Consider the following 25,850-nt stretch of genomic DNA (forward strand, 5'->3'; position numbering starts at 1 on the left):
GTTGGGGGGAGGATTTTGTGATCAGTGGGGGAATGTGCATACAGTGTTCATTTAAACCGAATCATTAGCACATGCCCTTCCTCCTGCTGGACTACAGTGAGGTTGTCAGCGTCAATTTTCAGGAATCTTTTATAGACTTTAATTATGAAATAGGGTGACTTGAGAAACAAAAAAAGATCTGAAGTGGAAATAAAATGACTTATTATGTTCTGGCCTTGATAGCCTGAGGCTAGCCTGATCTCATCAGATCTCAGAAGCTAAGCAGGGTCAGCTCTGGTGAGTATTTGGATGGGAGACCTCCAAGGAACACCAGGGGCATGACGTGGAGGCAGGCAGTGGCAAACTACCTCCGAATGTCTCTTGCCTTCTAAACCCTTCAGGCTTTCCGTAAGTCAGCTGTGACTTGACAGTGCAAAAAAAAAGTTCTATTATAAACGGTATACATCTGTTCTTATTGTGCTACAGGTTCTTCTACTCGAAGATTCACTCTTCGCATTTGATGATGGGTGATGTTCTAGCTTATGAAGCAGAGCTTCTTGGAATGGTGAAGGAGGTGGGTGTTTTAATTTTAAAGAGAGAAAAGCTGTTCGTTTAATGTTTACAGAACTCTGTGGAGGGATGCCACCAAGTTCTGCCTGATGATTCAGAACTGTTGGGCCTCAAACACACAATTTCATTGATGTAGTAAGGAAACAGATCAACAAAGCCAGAATGATACCAAGGGATAACCTGCTACAAGATAGGCTCAAATGAAACAACAAAATACCACTGGTGGTCACATATAGCTCTCAGTTCAAACTGGTTCAATGCATCATTAACAAACGATAACCTATTCTGGACAGTGATGCTTCTCTCTCACAGGTATTGGGAGGCACACCTTTTTTTTGCCCACAGAACACCTCCTAACCTTAAACAGCTTCTCACCAGACTATGGGACCAGGGCCTGTAACAAACCAAAATGTCAACTCTTTCCCCACATTCACTGTGTCAACCCAATCACTAATCCTAACAACACCAGTCATACCATCTCAGATTCATTCACGTGTTCATTTTCCAACGTTATATATGCTATCAAATGCCCTTCCACTCTCTACAACAAACAGAAAAATACTAAAGCACCTATAAATACAGAGTAGAAAACAATCTAACAACCATATATTAAAACAGTATATAAAACTTGATATTAAAACTGTTTACTTCCAATAAAGTATACGTTTGGTATACTGTGTGCACTTCTGGTCATCGTATCTCAAAATGAATATCACAATGAATATCACAGAGCTGGAAAAGTGCAGGAAATTGCAAGATAATCAAGAGGTTGGGAGACATTTTCTCTGAGGAAAGGCTGAAGAGTCTGGGACTTCTCAGTCTAAAAATAAGAAGACTGAAGGAGGATATGATAGAGGTTTATAAAATAATGCATGAGGTGGAGAAAATATATAGAGAGAGCTTTATCTCCATCTGCCATAATACCAGAACGCAAGGGCACCTAATGAAGTTGACGGGCAATAGCTTGAGGATGGACAAAAGGAAATACTTCTTGGCCCAACGAGTGATTAAAATGAGTTTGTTGCCAATGGACATAGCGATGGCTACCAGTGTGGATGGCTGTAAGTGGAGATTCGATTCATGGGAGATAGGTCCTAACAGTGACTACTAGCCACGGAGATTAAAGGGAACCTCCACAGTCAGAGGCAGTCAGCCTCTGAATATTAGTGCCAGAAGGCAACATCAGGGGAAGGCCTTGGCCTGTGTGCCCTGTTGTTGGTAGGACCTCCAGAGGAACTGGTTGGCCACTGTGAGACAGGACGCTGGTCTAGATGGACCACTGGTCTGATCCAGCAGGGCTCTTCTGATGTTCTCTTTGATTTGCTGATAATAGTGAGGCTGGTTGTGATTGAAGGAACTCAATCTTTGCAGTTTTTGTCCTGAAGATCCAATTGTTGGCCCTCTGTCTTTGCTCAGGCCTTTAATGGGCATCATGATTCTTGATTCCACCCCCATGCCTTTTTTGTTTGTTTGCAGTATTTGGAGTTTGCGGAATTTGAGGAAACAGTGAAGTCGTTTACAAAGGAATGCAAAATAAAAGGGAAATCATTGCCTAAAACAGGAGGTGGATCTGCAAAAGACTCTAAGGCTTTGATCATCCAGGTAAACCCCTCAACCCTGACCCCGGTTAAATAAATTTTAGTATGACTTGCTGTGGGTCAGTAAAGTCCGATCTCTCTCCTTGTGTGTTGAGCTTATCTTCTATGTGATTGTTTATTTTTTTTACTGGACTGATGGCAAGCTTTGGGGGATTCTCCATTTTGGTGCATCCAAAGCAAAAGCACAGCTAACTGAATCAGCACATTAGTAATAGCTCCTGAAAAATTTCTTCAGATTCCGATTTGATTTATTAGATGTGTACCCCTTCAAATTTCAAACAGCCCGAGGCGGCTGATGTCAGTTTCCTGTCTGTGATGTGTGGCAGGATTTCTACAGTGTCTTTGCTAATCCTGCATCCTCTGTCATCTCCTTTCTGGAGCATAGTGGCTAGGTCCCCTTACTAATTAGCTATGATTTCAAAAGAGAGCCCCCCCAGTCAGCAAGGCTGATTCTGTGAACTTAGGCAGATCATGAGAGGGAGGGCAGGAAGGATTGCGTCAGTGCTTGGCTCTCATTGCCCTTTCTTACATTCTCAGGGTAATGCCTATCACCACTTTGGGGTCAGGAAGCAATTTTCCTCCAGGCAGATTGGCCAAGGATCCTGGAGGTTTTTTGCCTTCCTCTGGGCATAGAGCAGGGGTCACCGGGTGTGTGAGGCGGGGAGGTAGTTGTGAATTTCCTGCATTGTGCAGGGGGTTGGACTAGATGTCCCTGGTGGTCCCTTCCAGCTCTTTCTGTGTTTCAGTGGATTTATATTTCTAAATACAGAATTCTGGGACAAGCGTGGTCCTCTGTGTGTGTGTGTGTGTGTGTGTGTGTGAGAGAGAGAGAGAGAGACTGTTCCCTTCTTACTGGGCTTGTAGCCTTTCCAGACGCACTCTACTGACCATTGCTGGAAACTGGGCCTTTCTTATGTTTTAATGGTGCTGGGCCCAAGTGTGAGTGGCCCATGGCTGGAAAGCTGCTTCTAGGGTGGGGTGAGGTCCGCTAGTCCGTCAAGGGGGTCCTTCCTGAAGCTGCTGGCTGGCCTTTGAGTGTGTGTGTGTGTGTGTTGACAGCACTGCAGAGGTTTGTTTCCAGGCTCAGTATTCTGGAGGTGGACTGGGGTGGGGCTCATCCTTGAAGGTGGCAGATTAGTAAGAGAGAGAAGAGAGAAAAGCAATGGTGTCTGGTAAAGAGATTGTATTACATTGTAGTGTGTGTTAAGTGCCGTCAAGTCGCTTCCAACTCATGGCGACCCTATGAATCAGTCCTCCAAAATGTCCTATCTTTGACAGCCTTGCTCAGATCTCCTCTTTTCCTGCTGCCCTCAACTTTTCTTAGCATGTCTGTCTTTTCCATTGAAAAATTGTATTAAGGATCATCAAAGAGAGCCAGCAGGGCGTAGTGGTTAAGAGCAACAGACTCTAATCTAGACAACTGGGTTCGGTTCCCCACTCCTCCACATGAAGCCTGTTGGGTGACCTTGGGCCAGTCGCAGTTCTCTCAGAACTCTCTCAGCTCACGTAGAGGCAGGCACCTCCGAAGATCTCTTGCCTTGAAAACCCTACTGGGTTACCATAAGTCAGCTGTGACTTGACGGCACTTTCCACCACCAGGGATCAAGTGAAATATAATAACATTTCTTTTCTCGCTGCACCATCTTTTTTTCTTCTCTTCCTTGATTCTGTATTAGTGCATCCTTCTTTTCTGCACACTGGTACAGGTTACCAAGAGAGACAGCTACAAACATGAAGATCACTTGCCTCTTTTTGGGAAACTCTCAGTGCAAAGATATTTTTTAATGTATTTTTAATTATGTGTTTATATGTTGGGGATTTCTATTTGTAGCATAATCAGCCCTTAGTTTCTCAAGGCTGAAATAACAAATAGAACAATTGTGGAGCAGTTTCTGTGATTACTTGTCCAGGTCTTGAATGGTTAAACACAACGGATGCCCTGAAACGGATACTTACTCTAGCCTTAGATCCAATGAGCAGTGAATTGGGTTACGCAGATGTGAGTTTTAAGACGATAAAGAGGAAATTATCGTATCTGTCAATGTTTTTTTTTTGGAAGGATCTGCTAACATCCTTTACTGATGGAGACCAGGATGTCTTCTTTGAACTTTGGGAAGAACACATTCCTCCTTCCGTTCGGGACAATGAGGCCGTGGCCCAGAAGCTGGAGTTCTACCTTCACATTCATTTTGCCATCTTCCTCTTAAAAAGAAGTGAGGGAAAGCCTTCGTCCAGCTCGACTCATAGTTATGTACGTATGTTTGGTTCTCTCTTAGATTGGCCATGTTGCTTTTTAAAAATCTGTCTTTGATAGCAGAGTGTCTGCATACAGCCCATGCTGCCGATTTTCAAGTCAGCTTTCAGCTTAGGGTTGTGGCTTTGACCTTCCCATCAAGGTGTCTGGGCTGCACTACTTCATGGTGCTGGTGTTGGGTGCTGGGTGATAGTCAAAAGATAGTTGACAGAACGCCCATTGATTATTTTCATGTAACAGGATTTTTAGATTAAGAAATTGTTAAAGATGTCAGGAAAGGTCCCATTTACTTTTCAAACTGTTAGGAGCTATTCAGGAGGGACCTTCATTCCAATATCTATATGTTTTTAAGTGAAATGTAGTTTTCTTACTTGTTTCATTATTATTATAATTAGTAGTAGTTTGGACCGGTGGACTGTGATCTGGAGAACCAGGTTTAATTCCCCACTCCTCCACATGAGCAGTGAACGCTAATCTGGTGAACCAGATTGGTTTCCCCACTCCTACGCATGAAGCCAGCTGGGTGACCTTGGGCTAATCACAGCTCTCTTAGAGCTCTCTCAGCCCCACCTACCTCACAGGGTATCTGTTGGGGGAGGGGGACGGTGATTGTAAGCCAGTTTGATTCTCCCTTAAGTGGTAGAGAAAGTTGGCATATAAAAACCAACTCTTCTTCTTCTTCCTCTTTCTCCTCCTCCTCCTCCTTGTAGTAGTACTAGTAGTAGTAGTAGTAGTTTTTCTTTTATTATGGATGTAACGGTAAAATCTTTTTAAAAAATTTAAAAAGATGAATTGTCCTCCATGAATTGTATACACTCTAGTATTCTCCACCTATTTCTCTCTGCCTCAGAATTGCTTTCGATTGGGGTGGGGGGTTCAAACATATGAGCTCCCACTTGCAGTCTGAACTGGTACAGCCCAGGCATGTATTTCACCAAAGATGGTCCATGGATGAATGTAGTTTTTACAAAAATATTCAGTATCATATCGCAAGGGAAGTGATGTGAGCTTTAGCGGCAAACCTGTACGACTGGATCAACGTGGCCAAAAAAAACTCAGAACTAAAATTAGAGCAGCTCATTTTTATGATGAGGCACCAAGAGAGCCCGGGGGGGGGGGGTCTGACGAGAGTCGGTTCAAATGGAGCAGTAGGTCACCTACAGGCTGATCACAGTATTTAATAGATGAGAATCGACGCCTTCTAGAAACGGGGCCTCCCAGCATGTGGAGTCTGTTCTTTCCCTGCTTTCCAGTCTCTGCTTAATTAAGACCGCCGGATAAGTGTCATGGTGTTACTGGCCAGTAGCCCAAATGTAGGCATTTAAATAGCTTTTGCAAAAGCTGCAGGGCAAAATATTTTTCATTATCTCTAGTGCCTTCAGCAGAGATGAGATTTTTAAAAAAGGCTCTTCCTATTGTCTTTGTTTGCACTGTTGTGCTGTATTTTTCCAAAACCCAGGGAGGGGCTGTGGCTCAGTGGCAGAGCACCTGGTTGACATGCAGAAGGTCCCAGGTTCAATCTCCAGTTAAAAGATCAGGTAGTAGGTGATGTGAAAGACCTCAGCCAGAGATCCCAGAGAGCTGCTGCCAGTCTTAGACAATACTGACTTTGATGGACCCAGGGTCTGATTCAGTGAAAGGCAGCTTTATGCATCGGCCCTCAGTTTGCCTGAGCAAGGTGATTAATGATGGGATGGTCTGGAGGACATTAATTCACATTAACATGTAACCCCAAAAGTATTGTGGTTTAGATGTTTGATTATTTTACTTGTTATTTTACCCTAAGCACCATGCATATAGGCAGGAAAAAAATCAGTGTTAATAAGAAAGTTTAAAACAATAATTAGTATACGGATAGTGCTTTTGAGTGTTCAGAGAATTTCCTGTGTGTTATCTTGGTAATTCCTCCCAGCAGCCCTGTAAGGTGGGTCATTGTTATTATCCATATGTTGCTGATGGGAGGGGGAGCTGAATTGCTGGATCTTGCTTAAGGCGATCCAGTGAATTCATGCAGAGCTTGAGATTTGAACAGTTTAGCTCCTGGCTCAGGCAGTACTGCTGAACCCACTTACTAGGGATTAAGTAACCTTGAAGTCAGTGGGACTTCTTCCTAAGGAATGATGCTTCAGGGCGCTCTCAGTCTTCTTCACTTTGACGATACTGGATCCTTTTGAATATGGATGCTTTCATGAATCATCAAGCAGTGTAAGCATCAAGAGAGTGGTAGGTTTTCCTCCTTCTTTCATCTTTCTCCGTCCCTTGCAGGCCTGATCTCTGGTTCCTGCACCCCTTTAGAAAAAGCCCCCCTGGGCAGGAACTGCCCCATATAAACTGAAGCCTCTAGCATGGGGTTTGGGACCCCCGGCCCTTCTCCACTGTTCAGTCCGTGAACATGGGATTCCCATATCAAGGCAACTGCGGCCACGTTCTATCTAAAACTTGCTGTTGCTTCCCTGACATAAAGCTGACTCCTTTCTCCTCCTTTTCTTAGAACAAAGTAGCACTGGATGAAAGGATTTCACGTTTTAAGATGTATCTCGAGACCAAAGGGGCTGCCCTGAGCCAGACCACAGAATTTCTTCCTTTCTACGCTTTGCCTTTTGTTCCCAACCCGATGATTCATCCCTCCTTCAAAGAACTTTTCCAGGTACGTCCTTGGTCCACACAAGAATGACAGTGCAGTGATATTAAAGTACTGTCCTCATATAAATTCTGTAATTCTATGAAATTTTGCTAATTGGACCGTGGTGTTGCAGAAAACGGGTTTGGGGTGGGGGGAAGAGACCCGAGACCGTTATCAAGAAAAATAGTTTTATTCCAGCTGGTTGCTCAGCTGCTCTAGCAAGCAAAATATCTGAGCCCCAATTGTACTGGGAAGAGACATTTATCCCAAATTCATGCTCTGACAAGGCATGACAACATTCAGTGCTTATCTGGTTGTTTTACATAGTTGGAGCCTAAGAGCTTCAGCGGTTCCACCCAGTTCCGTTATCATTTACCCTGACTTCTCCATGACATTTACCCTACTCACTTAACACACAGAGAGAGCTAGCTTGTACTGAAGCAGTCATTTTCCCCCTCCTGCCACAGTGGCATTTAAGGAGCTGGGTATGTTTAGCCTGAAGAGAAGACTGAGAGGTAATAACCATCTTCAAGTACTTGAAGGGCTGCCATACAGAGGAGAGTGCCGAGTTGTTTTCTGTTGCCCCAGAAGATAGGACCAGAACCAGTGGGTTGAAATTAAATCAAAAGAGTTTCCATCTAGACATTAGGAAGAATTTTCTAGCAGTTAGAGCGGTTCCTCAGTGGAACAGGCTTCCTCGGGAGGTGGTGAGCTCTCCTTCCCTGGAGGTTTTTAAGCAGAGGCTAGATAGCCATCTGTCAGCAATGCTGATGCTATGACCTTAGGCAGATCATGCGAGGGAGGGCATCTTGGCCATCTTCTGGGCATGGAATAGGGGTCACTGGGGGTGTGGGGGGAGGTAGTTGTGAATTTCCTACATTGTGCAGGGGGTTGGACTAGATGACCCTGGTGGTCCCTTCCAATTCTGTGATTCAGAATTCAGAATTGTTTATTTACGGCCCTTGGCCAGATAAAACAAGAAACATGGACTAAAATAATCTTGTAGACAAAGATTTACAGTCCGAGTCTTAAGTCACTTAAAACCCCATCCGAGATACCTCTGCCATTTGGGCTAAGAGACTACTCTATGGCGAAGTATTTTCATTGCTATTGTGCAAAATTTTGCAACCTGAAAGGTGATTGAAGGATTGTCCCCTTGTAAGAAAGAGCTTTTCAATCTTTTCTCTCTCCCTGTCGGGTCCCATTCTCAATAAGAGGGGCTCTGTAAACATAGAACAGGGTATTGTGTAAAAATTACAGTTCAGGAGAACATGATCAATAGTTTCTAACTCCCCAGATTTACAGGGGCAGAATCTCTCCGCCCAGGGTGTCTTCTGAAATTTCCCCTTAAGTATAGCAGAGGGTAAGGCTGCACACCTGGCCAAGGTAAAGGCCCTTCTATATTTATTTGTCTCTAAGTAGCAAAGGTAGGCTGCTGGTGCAAGGATGAATTTAGAATGGGGGGGAGCTATAAATAGAGGCACCCTCGCTAAATCTGCTTGTCGCTCAATGTCTTTAATCCTTTGATTTGTTGTTGACGTAGCTTGTTCCCACCCTAACTGAAGTAGTGCAAAGGGAGTAAAACCCAAGTTGTTCAATTTGTCTTCAATGGCTATTGTCCACTTTGACCTAAAGGTATCACATACAGTCGGTGGAAGAAGACCCTTAGGGTTGAAATTAATTTTTAGCCAGAGATAAAGTGAGGACAAGTCAACCCTTTCCTCCACCTTCATCATGCCAGTTTCTAAATCAGTGGTTCCCAACCTTTTTTTGACCAGGGACCACTAGGACTTTTTTGTTTGGTGCAGGGACCCCAAGGTTCAAAATAAAAATTCCAAGAATTTGAAAATAAACTTTAATCATAACTATTAGTTAAACATTAAACTTAGAATAATATTTGAATATATATTTTATAATAGAGAACTTTTAATTGAAAATATTAATTTATTATGGGTTTATAACTTTGTTTCGCGGACCTTAATTTAGTTCTCGTGGACCCCTGGTGGTCCACGGACCCCTGGTTGGGAACCAGTGTTCTAAATGGATCGTTGCATTTGGTACACTTCTTGACAATTGCAGAGCAGCTCTAAGGAGCTTGGATTGCACTCGCTCAATAGGAATAAGACATGAGGGTGGAGAATCAAGAAGTGTTCCATATAACATTTGTGTTAGGGTTTTCTCCTGAAAGAGTTTGAGAGGGGCTGGAATATAATGTGCCCCTTTGGTCCAGAGAAAATTAATTATTGAGCGAGCTGATCTTTCCCCTAAATGGGCAACATGAGTATTATGGGCCAACTTGGAATTCTATGATTCTATGATTCTGCAGGCTATACATTGTTCTCCTAGGACGTGGGCCCCACCCTAAGGTTCTCCTAGGACACCCCAAAGTTCTTCACGGAAGTGGATGGGAAATCCACAAGAGCAAGGTGCACTTGCAGAGCTCCCATCCATCTCAGTGGAGAACTTCATGACGGATTTAGCCCTAGTTGGTCATAAGAAGATAAGAAAGAGCCCTGCTGGGTCAGACCAGTGGCCCATCTAGTCCAGCATCCTGTTCCACACAGTGACTCTGGTCTGGAGAACTGGGTTTGATTCCCCACTCCTACACATGAGCGGCGGAGGCTAATCTGGTGAACTGGATTTGTTTCCCCACTTCTACACATGAAGCCAGCTGGGTGACCTTGGGCTAGTCACACTCTCTCAGCCTCACCTACCTTACAGGATGTCTGTTGCGAGGAGGGGAAGGGAAGGTGATTGTAAGCCGGTTTGGTTCTTCCTTAAGTGGTAGAGAAAATCAGCATAGAAAAACCAACTCTTCTTCTTCCTCCTCTAGAGCAGGGGTCTGCAAACTGCGGCTCCTGAGCCGCATGCGGCTCTTTGGCCCGTTGAGTGCGGCTCTCCGAACTTGGTTCGGACCCTCTGCTCTCGCGCCTGCTCACGCCAGCAGCTGGGGCTGCGGAGCCGGCGCGCCTGAGAGAGAGAGCGAGCAAGCGAGAGAGAGCAGGCGAGCTGGCGCGCTTTCTCTCCCCCTCCACGATTGCTGAGCGGGCGGCTCGGCGGTTCCTGCCCCCCCGCCTGCCTATCAGCTGTTGGGCGGGGCGGGCTTCCTTTGGTAGACCTGGCCTCCGGCTGAATCCCATTGGGAGGCCATGTCTACCCACTGGCTTTCTTGGCGGTAGACCTGGACTCCGAGGAGGGGAAAAAGTCCCCCTTCAGAGGCCAGGTCTACCAATTGGCTTCTATGGGCCTCCAGAGGCCAGGTCTACTGCCAAGAAAGCCAATGGGTAGACCTGGCCTCCCAAAGTTTTATTCAGTGTACCTATAGTTTAATTAAGACTTAAAACTTTAATTAAAGTTTATTAAGTTAATAAACAGTGTACCTACCTATATAGTTTAAGTTTAAGAAATTTGGCTCTCAAAAGAAATCTCAATCGTTGTACTGTTGATATTTGGCACTTTTGACTAATGAGTTTGCCAACCCCTGCTCTAGAGGACCAACAACAGCGTATAGAGGCTGAGGCCTCCCCCTGATGTTGCCTCCTGGCACTTGTATTCAGAGGTTTACTGCCTCTGAATGTGAAGGTTCCCCTTAGTCACCATGGCTAGTAGTGGCTGATAGACCTCTCCTCTATGAATCCACCTAATCCCCTTTTAAAGACATCTGTGCCTATGGTCAGTGTAATTATACTCCTTTGGCTTCCATGACGAGTCTATGTTCCTGCTATCTGTGTTAACATAGCAATAATTTCCTTTACAGAAAGCTGCCCAAACTCTCCTGAATTCAATGTATTTCTCTCTTTTTTTAGAAGTTTTGCGCAACTCTGACTTCTCTGGTGCCTGTTATATAATTGTAATGTAGTGTTAAACATAACTGTATGTGTTAAGTAAACAGTCACTGCCTTTTAAAAAATCTTCTCTAGGATTCTTGGGAGTCTGATCTGAAGATGACGTTGGAAGATTTCTTGTCTGCTACTCTGAAAGCCAGCAATACCCCAAGACTCCTGACTCTATATGTATCCTTTTCAACATGCTGTGAAGACTATTACGCTGTAGTGGTTTCTTAACGAGCCACGTAATTCTCCGACCTCCCCTTAGCAACTCTGTAAAGAAACAGATTTTTGGAGAAAGATAATTGGGTGGTGATTCAGGGATGCAGCTGCCTATTCCATCTCAGCCTGTTTTTATGAGGTGGCCGCACCTTCCACTGTGCAAGTCAGGCGTGGAATGATGGGCTTGCAGTGCTTTGAGTGGGAAGAGAGCACTTAAGCCTTCCCTTATCCACTCATACTCTCCTTTGCGACCTGCTTTCCCTATGGCATGGCTGGAACACAGGCTGGGGGAGAAAGCAGCCAATGGGGGGAGTTGCAAGGGGGGGGGAATGGAAGTGTGAAAGTTTGAAACTGCCTTGGGCTGAAACAGGCTCTTGGTCCACCTCCTGATGATAGTCTCCTTGGTCTGGCTGCAGCTCTCCAGGGGAAGGGGAAAGTTCAGCGTCCTCCTCCTGCGTCTCTGCTTCTCTGTTGCAAATTGGAGGCTTCCCAGGTAGTTTGCCCAGCTTTTGGCTGGTGCGTCAGCTGTGCCTGTTCCTGGGCTGGTCAGACCACAGTGATCCATGCCTAAGTTAAATCCAGACTGCAAAGCGCTCTGCTTGGGGCTGCACTTGAAGAGTGTTCGGAAGCTGCAGCTGGTTCAGAATGCTATGGCTAGACTGCTGGTAGGGTCCAGCTATCATGAGCATGTGACCCTGGTATTACACCAATTACACTGGCTACCAATCCACTCCTAAGCCTAATTCAAGGCATTGATTTTGACTTTTGAAGCCCTACATGGCTTGGGACCAGGGTATCTGAAGGACTGTCTTCTCCCATAAGGTCCTGCCCAGAAATTAACGTCACAGAGAGAGGACCTCCTGACTGTCCCATCAATCAAAGATGCTTATTTTGTGGGTACATAAGAGAGGGCCTTTTTGGTAGCAGCCCCATAATTATGGAACAACCTCCCCAGGGAGATGTGCCTGTCCCTCTCACTTTACATCTTTAGGAAGCAGCTGAAGACAGTTTTATTTAGGACCACATTTGATTAAAGCAGTCCTAAATTGTGATTTAATTTTTTTAAATGTATATGTTTTATGTACTTTATTTTATGTATTTTACATAAATTGTAAGCCACCTTGAGCGCCATAAGGAAGGTGGCCAATAAGTGTTTTAAATAAAGAAACAAATTTGCAGAGGAGAAGCAGTGGCTGATCTTTAAAGAGGTGGAAGGCCTAGTTTTGCTGTTGAATCTCTCGCATCCTGGCAAAAATGAGTTAAATTTTCTGGACCTGCCTCTTCCCTCATGCCTCAAAGGAAGACAAGCCATTAAATATGAAATTTTTCTAAACGTTTGACCCTTACCTGGTTGTTTATTCCAGATTGCCATTAATTAGAGAGGTTTATAACTGGGTGGCTTTTGCTTGAGAATGCTGTCTCTGTGCAAACCCTTTGGTTGGCAACTAAGATCGCAGCCGTCTTCGGATGGAATTTAATATTTCCCAGCTCTTAAGCCTTGTTTACATGCTCCGGAATAAGCCAGTATTTCATTATATCCATCACAGAATTCTATAAACTTTCCTCCAGCTTTAGGAAAGGGGCCGAAGCTCAGCATCAGTACACAGGGTTGAAAGAGAGAATTGCTCAGGTTCATTCCCTGGCATCTCCAGTTGAAAGAATTTCAGGTAGCAGGACTGAGGAAGACCCCCACCTGGACTTCGGAAGGCTCCTGATAGTCAGCTGGGCATTGATAGGTTAGAGCAGGGGATCCCTAGCGTTTTTGAGCCTGCGGGCACATTTGGAATTCTGACACTGCACGTTGGGTGCAGCAACACAATAGCTACCAGCGTGGTGTAGAGAGCCAGCATGGTGTGGAGAGCCAGTGTGGTATAGTGGTTAAGAGTGATAGTTTGGAGCGGTGGATTCTGATCTGGAGAACCGGGTTTGATTCCTCACTCCTCCACATGAGCGGCGGAGGCTAATCTGGTGAACTGGTTTCCCCACTCCTCCACACAAAGCCAGCTGGGTGACCTTGGACTAGTCACAGCTCTTTCAGAGCTCTCTCAGCCCCACCTACCTCACAGGGTGTCCGTTGTGGGGAGAGGAAGGGAAAGGTGATTGTAAGCCGGTTTGAGTCTCCCTTAAGTGGTAGAGAAAGTCGGCATATAAAAACCAGCTCTTCTACCACAAAATGGCTGCCACAGGAGGCAAAACCAGCCACAAAATGATTGCCGCAGCTTAACTTCAGTAACACTGTGTAGATCCTTGTGCTATGTTGGCAGCTGCTGCCAAAGCAACATTACCAAAAATTTATGAAGCCAATCAAATCTTTACTAGTCAGAAGTCTGCTGGGCAAAAGCCCTACCTGGCACTAATCCTTTTGAAGATTGTAATTGTATACGATGTTCTGGCAAAAGCTGTAAATAAATAAATATACCTGGCACTATCCATTTCCTAAAACACTTAGCAGGCGCTAGAAATGATGTCCATGGGCACCACGATTAGATCGGGTCTGGCGTGTATTTGTTATGTTTAGATCCCCACACTGCCGTGTTCACAGAACATCCTTGGACCAGCCACCTCGGTGGGTTGTTGTGAGCAAAAAATGGAGGAGGATTGGGGAGGGGCCATGGCTCAGTGGTAGAGCTTGGCATGCTTGGCATGCAGAAGGTCCCAGGTTCAGTCCCCGGCATCTCCAGTTAAAAGGACTAGGCAAGTAGGTGATGGGAAAGACTCTCTGCCTGAGACCCTGGAGAGCCACTGCCGGTCTGAGTTGACAATACTGACTTTGATGGACCAAGGGTCTGATTCAGTACAAGGCAGCTTCATGTGTTCATGTGTTCAGGATTGCCATGCGTAGCTCTTTCAGTTCCTTGGAGGAAGGGCGGGGTAAAGATGCACTAAATGGACAGATGCACCACTGGCCTGCCCATTTGAGTTACCATGCTATGTCTTCCTGGTGTTTGCTTTGTCCTTTGAGTTGTCATTTCCTGAACCTAAAAAAAATAAGTTTGGGTATGTCTGCATTAACTGCTTCTCACTCTGTTTGCACCCCAATGGCTTGTACCTTTCACAGTCTTCAGTCCCATTTAGCACAGCATTTCTGTGGACTTTTTAGCATAAAAGTGAATACTTTATTAAGGGAATGCTCACACTCTGGCGCCCACCTTACGCTTATTACCTGTCCACAACTCCCATGAGGAAGCCCCATGAGGAAGAAGCTGAAGAGTTAGAACTCGATAATTTGAATCCAAGGTTGGTTACTGTGCAAGTACCTTTTGTGTAATGAACACACATGAAGCTCCCTTATACTGAATCAAACCATTGGTGCATCGCAGTCAGTATTGTCTGCTGAGATGGGCAGCAGATCTCCGGGGTGTCTCAGGCAGGGGTTTTCCACATCACCTGCTACCAGATTCTTCAACTGGAGATTCTGGGGATTGAACCTGAGACCTTCTGCATGGGAAGCAGATGCTCTGCCACTGAGCCATGGCCTCTCTAGAAACAAATGGTGTCGGATGAAACTAACTTGCAACAAGGCCTTGGATAGGCTGCCCTCTGCTTCAGCCTCCATTCCCCATCTGTAACTTTGAGCTTGTTTGTTCTTGAAAAGTCCTGTGGGTAACGTGACGATGTTAACTATAAAGTCATAGAATTATTCACATCTCCGTCCCTTGGTTGTTGTCTCTCTCTCAAGCATGTCCATTTTCCTTAGCATTGTGTTTTCTCACCCGGCAGAAGGAGAACGCGCAGTGCAGCCAAGGTAAATGTCCAGACTTTCTAGAAATGTGTCTTCTTCTTGCCCTGACCTGGATGGCCTAGGTTAGCCCGATCTTGTCAGATCTCAGAAGTTAAGCAGGGTTAGCCCTGGATAGTACTTGGAAGGGAGACCACCAAGGAAGTCCAGGGTCACTATGCAGAGGCAGGCAGTGGCAAGCCGCCTCTTATTGTCTCTAGCCTTGAAAACCATATGGAGTTGCCAAAAGTTGGCTGTTACTTGATAGCACTTTCCACTACCATCTTCTCCCATTCAGCCTCTACAACCTGGAGCCCAAGAGAATAGGAGGTTACAGGGACATTTTCAGACATGAGGCTTTTCTTTTAAATCGCGAAGCAAAACACATTCCTGCTCTGGAGCAAGGGAACTTCCAGTGTGGTGTAGTGGTTAAGAGCAGTGGTTTGGAGCAGTGGACTCTGATCTGGAGAACCAAGTTTGATTCCCCACTCCTCCACATCAGCGGTGCACTCTTAATCTGGAGAACCGGGTTGGTTTCCCCACTCCTCCACATGAAGCCAGCTGGGTGACCTTGGGCTAGTCACAGCTCTTAAGAGCTCTCTCAGCCCCACCGACCTCACAGGGCGTCTGTTGTGGGGAGGGGAAGGGGAAGTGATTGTAAACCAGTTTGATTCTGCCTTAAGTGGTAAAGAAAGTCAGCATATAAAAACCAACTCTTCTTCCACAATTTTTCCTCCTGGCTTCATGGTGTTGTCATGCAGCACAGAGAGTGAAGGGTGCATTTAAGGGTGGGGCGCAGTGTGGAAAGGGAAACATTGGCTTCCCAACTTTCAGTGCTGAGTTAGAGGTGGTGGGGAGCATTTAGGTGGGTGGGGAAGAGGTTCTTAATTCTTCCCTTCTCTACTGAGTCTCCCTTGTAAATCCACCCCCCCATGTCTTAAAAAAATTAAATAGTGGTTTCTCCTGATCTTTACCAAACCTTGGAAGCCTGGAAAAATGACTTAGCTCAGCTATGAAAGACCAAATACCTGGTAGGCATTTTGTGGCTGCAGCTGCGTGGGTCATTTAGTTGTCGGAACAAAATCCAAATCGTATTATTTTCAGCAAGGAAAAACTTGACTGAAGCAATCCTTGGAAACTCCGTTAAGTTTTCTAGTCTACCAAAGGTTTTGCTGAGATAGTGGAGAATACAGAAGAGAGGAGAAGGGCACTGGTAGGGAAAGATCAGCAGGCAGGCAGGATGCTCGCCTATTTTTATTTTTTTTTGCTATTCTTCCATCTGTTGGGATGTGTAAAGTGAAGCAATCACCATCCTGATCCTTTTTTTTTTAAGGCACGTGGACTGGGGGAGGGGGGGCTGTTCTAGCCAGGTGGTGAGGAGGCTGAAGACCTCACAGGGTGATGAAACACAGTGACCTTGAGTTGTTGCAGTGGGGAGGAGCTGCGGCTCAGCAGAAGAGCCTACGCTTTGCACGCAGAAGGTCCCAGGTTCAATCCCCGGCATCTCCAGTTAAATGGAACAGGCGATATGAAAGACCTCTACCTGAGATCCTGAAGAGCCACTGCCAGTCTGAGTAGGCTGTACTGACTTCGACGGACTAATTGGCTCATTGAGTATCAGGCAGGTTCGTGTCATCCATCAAGCTTGACAGCCTCCAAGTACCCTCAGCATGCCAGGAACGAATAGCTCTCAGCCACCTCTTCATGAATAGCTGCATTGAGCTCTTCTTGCGGTGCAGCTCTTTGTTCACCTGTGTTTGCATGTCTCTGTCAAGGAAAAGGCAGGCCACACTTTGGCTTCTCCTAACAGGATGCGTCGAGGATTGCCCCACTGTCACATCCTGCTGTTATACTCCTGGGCAAAGTTCATGCCCCCCAAATAGGGAGGACACAGACTTAGAGCATGGGAATTGCCTTGCAGGATTAAGCCAAAGGGCCACCTAGAACTCTTGTTTCTGAGAGTTTTGGTGGATAGCCATGTTGGTCTGCCATAGAAGATCTAGATTCGAATCCAGTAGCACCTTAGAGACTAATGAGATTTCCTGGGTATAAGTTTTCCAGAGTCAAGGCTCCCTGTCAGATAGTTTCTGAGCTTGTATGGTCAGAAGAGTCTTAGACTAAGCTAGGGACTGTTATCTTCTGGCAGCAAATTTTAGCCTATTAGTGGCCATTAGACATGACGGCTAAATGGAGCTTCCAAGTTGAGAGGCAGTATACCTCTGTCCCCAACGCCTGCCACTCAGACAACAGGGAAACGTTTCTTCCCCTGCTTATGAGCTTACCAGGAGCGTCTTGTTGCCCAGTGTTGGAAACAGGAAGCTGGGCCAGGTTGACCTTTTTGGTCTGAATCAGTCAGATTTTTCTTACATTCTTATGTGTTGTTTATTGGAAACTGTTCCCAGCCAGGCCTTTAAATGAGATTAAAAATGCTTTCACATTCTGAGAAACGATCTGATGTGCATATATCGTTTTCCCCAACTAAGGCTGTTGTATGTGTGAGTTTTTCCCTGGAAAATGTTTCTCTCCAATCAGGTCTGTCATTAAAAGCATATTTTTTGTTTGTCAGTAGTTATAAAAAGAGTATTTAAAAGGCCATCTAAGTCCAGGGATGCCAAACAGGGCTGGTTTGAAAAACAATAGGTTTTCCTGATCTCTGCCAGCGTTTAGGGATCCTGGAAAAATTATGTTGCTCATCTGAGAAGGACAGATAATTTACCTGGTAAGCAATTTTGTGGCAATGGTTGCATGGTTCATTTAGTTGTGAGGACAAAAATCCGAACGAAATGGTTTTTCAATTGGGGGAAAAATTGACGGAAATTTCCTTGGACATTCTCTCCGTTGTTCTGGTCTATTGAAGGTGGTGAAAGGGAACCAGTGGGGAGTGGAAAACTGGTCAGGGTTTCCCTGAGAATCTTGAGGTTTCTACGTCCAGAACTTTCTGTCCAGCAGTTCTACCACCTCCAACCATCTATACATTTCTTCTTGCCTTAAAAGTCTTTGGGCCTCCTCCCAGAGAACCAGCGTGGTTTAGTGGTTAAGAGCGGTGGTATGGAGCGGTAGACTCTGATCTGGAGAACCGGGTTTGATTCCCCACTCCTCCACATGAGCTGTGGATGCTAATCTGGTGAACTGGGTTTGTTTCCCGACTCCTACACATGAAGCCAGCTGGGTGACCTTGGTCTAGTCACAGTTCTCTTAGAGCTCTCTCAGCCCCACCTACCTCACAGGGTGTCTATTGTGGGGAGGGGAAGGGAAGGTGATTGTAAGCCAATTTGAGTCTTCCTTAAATGGTTGAGAAAGTCGGTATATAAAAACCAACTCTTCTTCCTCTTCCTCCTCCTCCCCCCCTGGCTTCCTCATATATCTGTAAGTCCTCCCACCCAAGTTGCAGTGCTGTTTCTCCCTCTTACATTCCCTCTTCAAAACCCACCAATTCTGAGAAATCTTCGCCGTGCTCCTTATTTTCAAGGCAAACAAAGCCTCCGTTTGTGTAACTTCATTTTCTCACGTTCCTCTCATGGAACCCTTGTTCCCCCTGTCTTTTCCTCCATTCCCCCCAGGATGCCTGAAGTTGGCCTGTAACATCCTGGATATCAGGACTGGGACCTGCCTTTTTGGGTTTGTTACTCGTGTTTAAGCGCTCAGCAAGCCCACTTTCAAGAGCCAGCATGGTATAGTGGTTAAGAGTAAAGGTAAAGGTTGTCCCCTGTGCATGCACCGGGTCATTCCTGACCCATGTGGTGACGTCACATCCCGATGTTTACTAGGCAGACTATGTTTACGGGGTGGTTTGCCATTGCCTTCCCCAATCAACTACACTTTACCCCCAGCAAGCTGGGTGCTCATTTTACCGACCTCAGAAGGATGGAAGGCTGAGTCAACCTTTAGCTGACTACCTGAAAGCGACTTCCATTGGGATCAAACTCGGGTCGTGAGCAGAGCTTTTCACTGCAGTACTGCAGCTTACCACTCTGCGCCACGGGGCTCTGAGTGGTTAAGAGTGGCGGACTCTAATCTGGAGCACTGGGTTCGATTCCCCGCTCCTCCACATGAAGCCTGCTGGGTGACCTCAGGCCAATCACAGTTCTCTCAGAACTCTCTCAGCCCACATGGAGGCAGGCAATGGCAAAACACCTCCGAACGTCTCTTGCCTTGAAAACCATACAGTCTCGCCATAAGTCATCTGTGACTTGACGGGGTGGGGTGGGGGGAACTGAGAGCTGTTGATGAGATGAATCTCCTTTTTCCTTGTCGACATAGGCTGTAAATCAAGGAATAATAATAATAATAATCTCTCCTGCTCTTCTTCCCATCTTGGTTCCACGCAGGCTGATCTGCTCGGCCCTCTTTGTTTCTTTCTCTTATTTCAACTTTGAGCTTCCTACAAAAGTGAAAAAGAATTGTAATAAATACATCCATAAGAACTGCAAAGCTTGAATCAGCCTCCCAGGCATTTTAAACCTCCAAAGTCACCAGCCCTTACCTTCCCTCTTCAAAATTCCCTCCTCCTCCAATCCCTCCCTTGACCCATCAACCAAAGATTTCTTTTCCGTGCCTTTTCCTGCCAGTTCACATTTCCCTCCCCAGTTTTCATCACTCCGTTATTAAGGGGGAGGGACTGTAGCTCAGTGGTAGAGTATCTGTTGACACATAGAAGGTCCCAGGTTCGAGCCTGGCATCTCCGGTTTAAAAGTATCAGGGGGTAGGTGATGGGAAAGATCTCAGCCTAAGACCCTGGAAAGCTGCTGCCAGTCTGAGTAGGCAATGCTGACCTTGATTATCCAAGGTCTGATTCAGTACAAGACAGCTTCATGTGCCCACTATTTTTGCCATGCTCATCTGATTCAAGCCCCAGAAACGGCATTTTCACGAGAATGTCAGATCCTTCCTCGATTAGATCAAAGGTCCTTTTAGTCCAGTGTTCTGCTTCCAACAGAGGACCTTGGGGAGCTTACAGGGCAGCTCACTGTTTGTTCCCTCTCTGGTATGGCAAGGTACACTGTCTCTGAACATGGAGGTTCCATTTAGCTGTAATGGTAAATCGCTACTGATTGAACTATCCTCTGTAAATTTGTCTTATTCTTTAAAAAGTCATCCAATCTCACTTTGCTGAAGAGCACTTAACATTCTAGTTGTAGTTTTAAAAAATTAGTAGTAGTGGGAGAGATCTCCGGTCTCTTATGCCTTTGTTAACTGACTGCGTGGGAGGGGGGAGAGGAAGTTCACCTTCTGTTTTGGTGCCCCCTCCAAAGGAAACGTGGAGGCATCTCTCCTGGGCACATAGGGACACATGCTGCTGTTTTATACTGAATTGGTCCTGGTCCATTGAGTCAGTATTGTCTACTCAGACTGGCAGCAGTTCTCCATGGTCTCAGGTGGAGGTTTTTCGCCCCACCTATGACCTGATCGTTGTAACTGGAAACACCAGAGATTGAACCTGGGACTGACCTTCTGGATGCTAAGCAGATGCTGTGCCCCTGAGCCACGGCCCCTCCCCATTTTATAAACCTTTCAGAAGGCTTGGTGGTGGAACGGGCCCTCAAGTCACAGCTGACTTATGGCTGACTTACAGCTGACTTACAGCTGACTTATGGCGGCCCCGTACAGCTGACTTATGGCGGCCCCGTACAGTTTTCAAGGCAAGAGTTGTTGGGAGGTGGTTTGCCACTGCCTGCTTCCGCCACGGGCTGAGAAAGTTCTGAGAGAACTGTGACTGAGAGAACTGAGAGAACTGTAGCCCAGGGTCACCCAGCAGGCTTCATAAAACTCTTTTTATTCCACAGGGCCTTTCCACATTGTTCTTCTGGGTTGGTATTGTGTTTGCTGAGCAGTGACACTTTCTGATGTTGTGTGTCTTACGTTAGGGCTGTTGAAAATTTTTTTGGTATAGTTCGGCTTCGGCAAAATTCGGCCCGTTTTTATTCAGGCCGTGCCGAAGTCCGAACTCCCCTGCTTCAGATCCCCGGAAATTCAGGGGGATCTGGAGTTCGGGGAAAAATTTGCCCCCCCCGCGCGCCTTCAGGTGGATTCCCTGAAGGCTCGCGGGGGGGCCTTTAAACAGATCTGCTCCTCCCAGCTGGGAGGTGCAGATCTGTTTAAAGGGCCCCCCACGCGCCTTCAGGGAAGCCCCCTGAAGGCGCGCGGGGGGCCCTTTAAACAAGCCCCTCTGCTCTGTCTGCGCAGGCAGCGCAGAGGGTTTCCAGACCCCGCCCCAGCCCTGCCGGGACTCCCGGCAGGGCTGGCGGGGGGCTGGCAAGACCCTCTGCGCTGTCTGCGCAGGCAGCGCAGAGGGTTTCCAGACCCCCCCCCCAGCCCTGCCGGGACTCCCGGCAGGGCTGGCAGGGGCCCCTTTAAACAGATCTGCGCCTCCCAGCTGGGAGGCGCAGACCTGTTTAAAGGGCCCCCTCCCCGCGCCTTCATGGAAGCCCCGTGAAGGCGCGGGCCCCCCCGAATCTGCCGAATTTATTCGCGGAACCCCCGAATTCGGCAAATTCGGCTCCCCGTTTCTCGCCTTTTTTGAGTTCGGTTCGTCCGAACCGAAAAACAGCCGAATCGGGGGAAATTCGGCTATTTCTCGGTTCGGCCCGAACCGAATCAACAGCCCTATCTTACGTGCCGTCAAGTCGCTTCCGACTTACGGTGACCTTATGAATTAATGACCTCCAGATTGTCTTATACTTGACCGCCTTGCTCAGGTTTTACAGTGTTTTATGATGAATTGGCTTTGTTTGGTTCTGTAAGCTGCCCTGCACATAGAGAAAGAGCAAGTTCATATTGGAAGGGCCTTTAGTAGAAACTTCCATGAAATGGAGCCAGTTGCAAAATGAAAGCAGTGGATTCTCTTCGAATATTCTGTGGGTCTTTTGCCTCGATGTTCCCCAGGGAAGTCTCCCTTATATGTGCCGTCTTAACAATTGCAAACATCACTTTTGGACAGAATGTTCTAGGAAGGCCATTAAATTGTCATGTTCTGTTTTAGAAGCAGACGTTTTGTGGTCTCCCCCTTCGTGTTTTTGTTTCAGCGTTAGGGTGGTGATGTAGTCGGTAGGGGACGGAGTAAATTCTCCCTCTCCTGGCCCAACTCATAGGGTGATGATGGCCCTCGTCTGGCATTTATACTGGGTGCTGCAAAATTGAGTAAGTGCTTCTCTCATGTCCGTTTATCACCTGGTTGAATCACCAGCCTAATAGGCTGCCAACAGCACGGCCTTCCTTTCTTTTAAATCAGAATTTATGGAGTTTTCAACTGCTGTTGCGACATGATCAGGATAAGAAGTAGCTGTGTCAGTCCTCAGGGCCAAGTGAGGACAGTTGCTGTGAGCTCCACATCTGGAGCTCTCAGCATTAAAAAAAACACTTGGTTATCAGGTGCACAGGGCCTCTATTCAAGTCAGGACTCTGGAGGGGAGGGCGTGGCGTGGTGGGTTTCTTTGTGCCATCTGTAAGGAGAAAGGGCGATTCATCTCTTTTCTTCCCTTCCACAGAAATGTTGCAGCAGCTCCATCAGCAGCTGGTGGAGTCCGAGCGCAAGACCATGACCTACCTGAAGCGGTTTAACAAGATCCAGGCAGACTACCACAACCTCATTGGGGTCACTGCTGAGCTGGTGGATTCTCTGGAGGCCACAGTCAATGGCAAGATGGTAAGGGAGGGTCCACGAGCGTCCAGTGTGTGTGTGTGTGTGTGTGTGTGTGTGTGTGTGTGTGTGTGTGTGTGTGTGTGTTAAAGTGCCATCAGGTGACTTCAAACCTATGGTTACCCTATGAATTGTGTGTGTAAAGTGCAGTCAAGTCACAGCCGACTTATGGCGACCTCTTTTGGGGGTGTTCATGGCAAGAGACTAACAGGTGGTTTTGCCAGTGCCTTCCTCTGCATAGCAACCCTGGTATTCCTTGGTGGTCCCCCATCCAAATACTAACCAGGGCTGACCTTGCTTAGCTTTTGAGATCTGATGAGATCAGGCTAGCCTGGGCCATCCAGGTCAGGGCACCCTATGAATTAATGACCTCCAAAATGGTCTGACCTTAAAAGCCTTGCTCAGGTCTTGCAAACTGAGGGCCTTGGCTTCCTTGATTGAGTCACTCCATCTCCTGTTGGGTCTTCATCTTTTCTTAGCATGATTGTCTTTCCCAGTGACTCTTGTCTTCTCATAATGTGATCAAAGTGCAATAGCCTCATTTTGGTCTTTTTAGCTCCTAATGAGTGTACAGGCTTGATTTGATCTAGAACCCACTGAGTTGTCTTTTCAGTGGTCCATGGGACCTGTAAATCTTTTCTCTAAAACAGGGATGGGGAACCTCAGGCCCGGGGGCCGTATGCGGCCCCCGAGGACATTTTCTGTGGACCTCGGGAGCTCCGGGGCCCTGCCGCGGAGGCATGGCGCAGGGCGGCCCTCCCTGAGGGTGTTCCTGGGGCCGCGGCTTGAAGGGGCGCTGCAGCTCCATTTGGACCTCCTCTCGCCGACTTCTGTTGGTCGGCGAGAGGAGGGGGAGGGACACTTTCCCAAGGCTGCCCCCTATTGCCGCAGCATGCAGGAACGCCAGGTCACACTGTAAGCCCCTCTTGCTGCCTGTCGGCTGTTGAGCAGCGAGAGGGGGGGAAGAGGCCCGCGGCTCTCGGCGGCAGAGCATGTGTGCAGGAGCCGATCGGGCTTCAGGAGGCCTTTTGTGGACTCTGGGGAGGGGGAGGGCATGGAGCCTGGGGCCCGGTTGCATGGGGCTGGCGGGTGTGTGTGTGGGGGGAAGGCTTTTCTCTCTCCCTCTCTTTCGGTCTCTCTTTGTCTGTCTCCCTCCGTCCTTTTCTTTCTCCCCCTCTTTCCATTTTTTTTATCCCTCTCTCCCTTTTCCTCTTTTTCTGTTTTCCTTCCTTCCTCCCTTTCCTCCCTTGCCGATCAACCTTGCTCGGGCCTACCGCTGGCTGCCCTCCCGCCTTGGGGGGGAAGGACCAGGGGAGCGGGGGCACCCTCCAGGCCTTCTCTGCGTGCCCTCCCCTGGGGTTGCCAACTGCCACGTGGTGGCCGGAGACCTGGCAATCCTAGCTTCTCCCCCCCACTCGGAGATCTACACCTGGTATGGCCCCCGAATGATGTTATAAATGTGCAAATGGCCCTTGGCAGGAAAAAGGTTCCCCACCCCTGCTCTAAAACCACATTTCAAATGAATCAGCTTTCTTCCTGATAGTTTTCTTCACTGCTTCTAGAGAGCATATCTGAAATCCTATTTTCAGGTATTTTGCATACCCTTTTTATCACATTCACATTACAGAGCAGACTTGGGGTGGTAGTGGATAGCTTGATGAAGATGTCAACCCAGTGTGCGGCTGCTGTGAAAAAGGCAAATTCCATGCTGACCATAATTAGACAAGGAATAGAGAATAAAACTGTGGCTATCATACTGTCCTTGCACAAATCTATGGTGAGACCACACTTGGAATACTGTGTACAGTTCTGGGCACACCTAAAAAAAGGATATTGCAGAACTTGAGAAGATGCAAAAAAGAGCAACCAAAATGATCAGGGGACTAGAGCAACTGCCCCATGAGGAGCAGTTAAAATGCTTAGGGCTGTTTAGCTTGGAAAGAAGGCAGTTAAGGGGAGACATGATAGAGGTCAATAAAATTATGCATGGTTTGGAGAGAGTGGACAGGGAGAAGTTTTTCTCCCTCTCCCATAATACTAGAACACGGGGTCATCTGCTGAAACTGGAGGGTGAGAGATTCAAAACTGATAAAAGGAACTATTTCTTCACACAACGCATAGTTAAACTGTGGAACTCCCTCCCCCAGGATGTGGTGATGGCTGCCAACTTGGAAGGCTTGAAGAGGGGAGTGGAAATGTTAATGGAGGAGAGGGCTATCCATGGCTGCTAGTAAAGATGGACACTAGTCACGATGCATACTTATTCTCTCCAGGATCAGAGGAGCATTGCTATTATATTAGGTGCCAGGGAACACGGGCAGGACAATGCTGCTGCAGTCTTCTTGTTTGTGGGCTTCCTAGAGGCACCTGGTTGGCCACTGTGTGGACAGACTGCTGGACTTGATGGTCTGATCCAGCATGGCATTTCTTATGTTCTTACTGTACCCTAGGGATCCCCAACGTGGTGCCTATGGGTACCATAGTGCCTGCCATCACCTTTCCTGGTGCCCGTTAAGTGTTTTTGGAAAGTGGGTGGTGCCAGGGGGCTTTGGCCAGCAGAGCTTTTGACTGGCCACCGAAGGTGTGATTGTCAGATTTTTAAAAAGTTTCTTCAGCAGCCGCCACCACCACAGCACAAGAATATTCACAGTGTGACTGAACGTAAGCAAGAAAATGTATACCAGAAAATGTTTTTAAACAATATGTTGATTTTAAAAGGCATCCCGCTGAAGAAGATCTTCATCCTGAAATGCTGAAGAATTACTATTAGAGTTATGCGTGACATCACTCCTGGACAGTTATTGGTTGGCTCCGCCTCCCACGGCAGCCATTTTGTTCTTGCACCCACCACCATGTGTTAGAATACCAAAGGTGCCCATGGGCTCAACAAGTTTGGGGACCCCTGCTGTAGCCTATGAATGGTCTCAAGTCTTTAAGGTGGCACAATGTTTCTGTTTCGATTTTAAACTTGTTTTTTTACTTCTGTGTGAGAGCTTTTAAGCCCTTTCAGAATTGCAGGCGGTGTGTTTGAGAACAGGACAAAACAATACAGCAACTGATTTTTTACATTGTAAACCACAAACTTCGATTTCAGCAAAATGCCCTTGTACACAAGGAGGCAGCCAAGATAGATTAAGATGTTGTAAAGCACCTGTTCTATGAGGAAAGCCTGAAGAATCTTGGCCTTTTTAGTTGAGAGTAAAGATAACTACATGATGGGAATGGACATGATAAAGATTTATAAAAGTATGCTTGGGGTGGAGAAAGTGGATGAAGATAATTACGTTCTCTCTCCCATAATACTGTAACTGGGGGTCATGCGGTGAAGTTGATGGGCAGTGAGATTAAAGATGGATAAAAGGAAGTACTACTTGGCTGAACGAGTGATTATGTTATGGAATAATTCAATTGTAATTGAGGAAG

General features: G+C 46.8%; 1 protein-coding gene across 1 annotated transcript in view; it reads left to right on the top strand.

Moving 5' to 3' along the window:
* Nucleotides 1–485: 485 nt before the first annotated feature.
* The window catches only part of ARMC9 (armadillo repeat containing 9), a 95,562-nt gene continuing 70,197 nt past the window's right edge, over nt 486–25,850 (top strand). Inside the window, exons 1-7 of the mRNA XM_056850352.1 lie at nt 486–553; nt 2,026–2,151; nt 4,207–4,398; nt 6,893–7,048; nt 10,945–11,037; nt 14,794–14,818; nt 22,276–22,433. Of these exons, the coding sequence (XP_056706330.1) occupies nt 500–553; nt 2,026–2,151; nt 4,207–4,398; nt 6,893–7,048; nt 10,945–11,037; nt 14,794–14,818; nt 22,276–22,433 (804 nt within the window). The 5' untranslated portion in view covers nt 486–499. The remainder of the gene's footprint in view (nt 554–2,025; nt 2,152–4,206; nt 4,399–6,892; nt 7,049–10,944; nt 11,038–14,793; nt 14,819–22,275; nt 22,434–25,850) is intronic.

This window comes from Euleptes europaea, chromosome 5 (assembly GCF_029931775.1).
Source record: "Euleptes europaea isolate rEulEur1 chromosome 5, rEulEur1.hap1, whole genome shotgun sequence".
Taxonomy (NCBI): Eukaryota; Metazoa; Chordata; class Lepidosauria; order Squamata; family Sphaerodactylidae; genus Euleptes; species Euleptes europaea.